This window comes from Austrofundulus limnaeus, unplaced genomic scaffold (genome assembly GCF_001266775.1).
Source record: "Austrofundulus limnaeus strain Quisiro unplaced genomic scaffold, Austrofundulus_limnaeus-1.0 Scaffold1049, whole genome shotgun sequence".
Classification (NCBI taxonomy): Eukaryota; Metazoa; Chordata; class Actinopteri; order Cyprinodontiformes; family Rivulidae; genus Austrofundulus; species Austrofundulus limnaeus.
The window spans coordinates 94,671-100,192 of record NW_013953451.1 but is presented as its reverse complement, the minus strand read 5'-3'; the positions used below and the strand labels follow the sequence as shown (position 1 = coordinate 100,192).

General features: G+C 39.1%; 1 protein-coding gene across 1 annotated transcript in view; it reads left to right on the top strand.

Annotated features, from left to right (window-relative positions):
- fer1l6 (fer-1 like family member 6) overlaps positions 1 to 5,522 on the top strand; it is a gene marked incomplete at its 5' end in the record, with an annotated part of 67,530 nt that overhangs the window by 21,086 nt on the left and 40,922 nt on the right. The window contains 1 exon segment of the mRNA XM_014030390.1: positions 1,564 to 1,735. Within this exon segment, the coding sequence (XP_013885844.1) occupies positions 1,564 to 1,735 (172 nt within the window).

Sequence of the window (5,522 nt, the reverse complement as noted above, 5' to 3'; positions counted from 1 at the left end):
CCTGTCAAAGAGCTTGAAAAATAAGGACGCAAAGCAAAACAATTACAAAACTAGGGGTAAAAGAGAGAGCTCAGGGAAGTGAAACCATAATCCACAGATCCTGATATTTAAACTCATTTAATGTTAAGTTTTAGCTGCTTGTTAGAAGCCCCTAACTCCCCTCCCAGGTGGGGGCTGACGAGTATCCTGACACCTACTGCTGCTCTACCAAACAATCAACCTGGTTTTATTTAATTGATTAATTGATTATTTATATTCAGGTAATCGCTGCAATCTGACTGCTCTGCATAAATTAATAATTAATTTGAACAGAAGAAAAGTAAATTGTGGTTTGATGATGGCATGAGTTCATTAAAATCAATTAATAATGTTTCCATCTTTTTGTTCTTATGAGGAAACTTCTGAAAACATGATGACTCACATGTGCAGTATTAATAAATGCATATTAGGGCTGCAACGACATAGAAAATTCATGATTTGGTTAAAACTTTACAAAAAATACAAAAAAGAGAAATGTCCATGCTCTTCTTAACTTGTAATTTAATTAATTTTGGACATTTGTTTAAGCTCAAAAGTCCAGTTTTGCAATGAATTTTTGCTGAAACAGCAAGTTTCTCAGTGGATCTTGAGCTCCACAATGTAGCCTATGTGGAGTAGTCGAACACAGATCCACTGATCCTTCAACACAGAGCATCTTCAGAAGACAAGTTGATAAAGTACATTTTTAAAATTTGTATTGTTCGATACGGTTCGATACGGTTCGATAAGAGTACATGTATTGTTGCAACCCTAGTATGAACCCAGCGTAGACATTTATTTAAAGGGCCAATATTATGTGTTTCTCAGGCATACATTTAAATACTATACCATAATAAAGTATCTATGTCACATTTACCTGTTATTAGAATGCTGTTTTAATGTTTAAATAGAAAATAAACTTATCTTCTCATCACTTCCTCTTCTAAACGCCTTGAAATTGGCCTCTGTCTCTTTAAGAACCACCTTCCTCTTCTGTCTCACCCACTTCATTGGGGGGGTGGCTGCTATGATGCAGTTTACTTGGCATCTGAAAATACATTTCCTCAAAGGTATTTTTAATCTGAGAAGAGCTTCACTGAGTGAGAACTAGTGGAGCTCAGCAGACAGTTTCATTTTCACTTTCAGTTTCACCCGAGAGCCTGCAGGAGTCATGGGCGGAGGGTGTGGGGTGGCACTCTGCCAGTAGGAAGCTCGGCTCAAAGACACATCCCAGGGCGTTTCTGGTACCAAAAGGCATTTCTGGTCCCCACCTGTCGTTTTGCTCCTCAGCATGGCTTCCTAAAAACGCTGCAGGATTTCTCAAACGTGTATGAATGAGCCAAAGCAAGGCTTTGGACATGCTTTTTATGAGAGTATAACATGATATAAAACTCAAAAAAGTTTATTTTTACATGGTATTGCCCCTTTAAACATTTACCCCTCAGCTACAACTTTCATCACCATGGTCTTTCTTGAAATATGTAACAGGCCCATGTCTAAGAATAACTGGTGGAAAATAATTTGTGTGTGCGTTCATGTGTGCAGCCTCCAGGAAAGCGTGTTGCAACGTTGTCAGTCCAAGCCAAGCTGGATGTTTACCTATGGTTTGGATCTTGTTCKGACTCTGGCCACATGTTAGATGACCTGCCTGCAGGATTCAAACCGGATACAGGAAGCTTTGATGCCAGCAGTCCCCCTTTGCACCTGGTCTGCCATGGTGAGGGAAACCCTCTTTTAACCATCCTTTTTAACACTATGTACAGGTTTTCATGCTTCTTTTAATGTCCATCAACAGCAATGGGACAAAGTGTTAAATCAACACTTAAAAAGTTAAATTTAACACTGTGTCCAAGTCTATTTGGTCCTCATCGGAATTGGTGTCAATTTAACTCTTTCCACAGTGTTAAATTTTCAGAGTACAATTTAAGTCTAAACAGAGTTCAAAATTAACACTGATGAACACTGTACAGTGTTAATAAAACTTAACACTTCAAGTCAAATAACTGATGAGAATAATTATGATTCTTAGCAGAGTTAATAAGGTACTCCCCTGTGGTGACAATTCATCTCTGATTCTCATGCTTTTCAATGCATTGAGTTATTCGTGGTTAACACTGGAGATTTATATACCTCCTACGAGTGTTAATTTGACACTCGACTATGTTAATTATTTACTCTTTTGCTGTGTGCAGGGGKGTAAAACAGACACTAAGAAGTGTCATTACATAGCAAATGTGCAAGTGTTGTATAAGACTTAACAGTGGGCTGAGCTTATTTTAACACTGTCCAGTGTTGAGACAACACTGAGGAAATCAACACTGAGAATTAACACCAACACTGGATGTCAGTTTACTCAGAACGTGGTAAAATAACACTAAGCGGTGTTAAATTGACTCTGGAAAGTTTAACACTGAAATTTTAACACTCTGGTTTTTACTGTGGATAGAAACTGTTTCTGGACATTTGACATTAAATTTAGTAGAGTTAGAAAATAACTTAAATGTGAGACATGAGCAATATATGTTTTATTATGAGGTAAACTATGGATGCACAATATATCGGCATTAAAGAGGACCTATTATGGTTCTTAGAACAACTTAGGATACATCTGTGCTCTACACAAAACGTGATCATTATATTTAATACACAAAATCATTTTCAGATATTTCACCTGGTCAGTTCTGCCTGTTCTGAGCTCCCTTCAGAATGAGCTGTTTATGCTAATTAGTTGTTGTTGGCAGCACCCTGGCAACATTTTATTTACATTAGCTTCGCCCTCCCAACACAGCGTTTATGTTAGCACTTCAGATTATGTGAAATTTTCTAGTACAAGTAGATGCACAACGGTACAACAGTAGTAGACGGGCAGTGCAGCCACCCCCGTCGATGGCTTGGTAAGGACAGAGTAGAGYGTCCTATCGAAGTCAGATGCCTTGGCGCTGGGGAGGCGTTTTCTTTTGTTTTCTTTTTAGATGAATCTCACCAGCAGTGTAACATGAGTAGTCAACTTTCTGTTTGAGCTGCTTCACATTTACACTTTTCCTCTGCAGTTGTTTGTGCTATAGCAAACTGTGATTTTCTTGCTTTAAGTTTATTTTTCCATCACTTTAAAAATGTTTTACTTTGTCATGTATGTTGACTTTCTAGTAAAGTAAGTAAAGTTTTATTTATATAGCACCTTTCACAGAAATAAATTCACAAGGTGCTGTACATTCAGGGAAGGGGGAGGGGGCAGTTAAGAAACACCCATTCAAGAAGACATACAAGACAAACATGGGGGAACGGGTGAAACCGGTCATGGAGCAAACACAGTTGCGCTACCTTTAACAACAGCTTGAAATACACAAAAGGAAAATTGAGTTAAACAACCCGCGAWAGAGCAAGATAGCCCGGGGGGTGTCAGATAGCACATGAAGGGGAGGTAAAAAAATCTTCTCTTCTGCTGGAATCCATATTCCCCTATTATGTTGCATATTCAGTAGTGCAATGATGGACCATGTATGAAGAGAGCAGCTTCTATGGGTGGGACACAGTCACTGGCTGTTCGCTCCCCMCACATCTCTTCTAAAACAGGCCCCCATCAAGGGGCCAGCTCTTCTGCTGGAGTGGATTCTGGGGATGGTGGACCACCCTCTGTGCCAGACACGAGCATTTTTTAACGCCTAAAATAAATATGGAGACAAAATATGTGAGCAGCAGCTTCTAATTCATTAGTAAGAGTCATTTGTATGCTGTTGTCAACATTTTCTCCAGATACTTACCAGTCYGCAAAATATTCTTATATTTTATCTTGACCTGCTTTCAAGTCCTCTTTGGTCCAGTCATGTTTGTACTGTAAAATATTGATAAGATGTGTAACAAAAAAGAATAACATGATTCATTTGTTACATAGACTTCCACTGTTCATTTTTAAGTTTAAAGATGTTCAGTTGAGCAAATGACAAGTAAATCCTTGAAAGATATAATTGTAATGTTTTCTGTTAAGAGTAGTTATTAGAAAATGTTTATTTTAGGCATTCAGGTGATCCACTTTTGTTTGGCGAGCCCTTTGTCACTCATTGCCTCTGCCTGTCTGTCTGCGGTTCTGTCTGTGGACAACATTACTGAAAAACTTGTACAGATTGTCATGACATTTTTACCACATGTGGGTACTGGGCCAAGGAACACACCTTTAAATTTTGGTGATGTTCCGGATCACGATGCGGATACAGGATTTTTTTCTTTTAACACTCTGAGATCGGCAAAGCTGTGATACTTTCACAGGGCTTCTGTAAAACACATTGAGCTGGATTGGGCAGCACGGACTTCAAACTTTATAAAAGTAATGTAAAAACCAGATTTAAGCGCATTTACAAAACATTTTGTGACCAGGAAGTGCGTGACTGCACCATGAAACCTATTTTTCCCATTTCCTCAAACACACCACTTTTCTGAAACAACCAATCAAAATAGTTTGTCTCTACTAGGCTTGTAAACAGMGAGCTGCCGGGCCTCAAAGTTTGGAGACGGGGGGAGCCAGGAAGCACTTTATAAAGAGAGTCAAACCATTACAAACTCATACAAGGAGATCAAACAATGTTTTACATGGTGAAATGTGACTGATGAAAACTTAGGAACTTAATCCCACACCAGTTTGATGATGAATAAYGTCGGGTGACGAGTCTGACTTTTTTTTCCACATTGGACTCCACTGAGGAGAAATCCCRTGCATACTGCTGCTTAAATGTTGACTAYRTCAGAACTTATTCAGTAAATGTGTTTCCATCTCTGCTTTTGCGCATTAACTCTTACAGGATGGGGTAAATTGGTCTTGGCGGAGGTTTGCACTCTCCRAGTGCTTCTAGTTTATWATAGCAACAGTGTTTCCTTTCTATATGTGCTTCATTTCCTCATAAACCTGCATCAAAAGATGTTGCTCTTTTAAAGAGAAGTATGGAGCATGTCGTTTATCCATTGTAGAATCAGTGAATCTGTGATCGACCTCATGGTCTTTTGAAGAAACCTGTGGATGAGCATTTAGATTAGATTAGATTAGATTAGATTATTGTATTGTACAGAGCACAATGAAATTACAGTTCAGAACACCCATTCAGAAGAAGACAGAACATAACAAACATAGGAGAACAGGTGCCCTGGGTCATGCAGCCACAGACCCTGCACAAAGCAAGGATCGTCTTCATGAAGACATCATGAGGAGGCRCAACCCTTAAAAGAAAAACTAAAAACCACACAAGAGAAAATGAGGGAAAAAAACATCTATGATGTTTATAAAAACTCTGCATAGAGCACATTTATTAGCCAGAGGTGTAAGTGAGTTTAGGGGGGTGTGTATCTGAAGCCATGATTGTTGTGTGCACTTGTGTGAATATCTGAAGAATGAGCCCGAAGAATCGAGTCCCCAAAACCATAGTCCAGAACATGGATGTTAAGTGTTCATTCTGTGCGGCCCTCAGCTTGCTCCAGGAACCAGAACACAGACAGGTGGTGTGTGTGTGTGTGTGTGT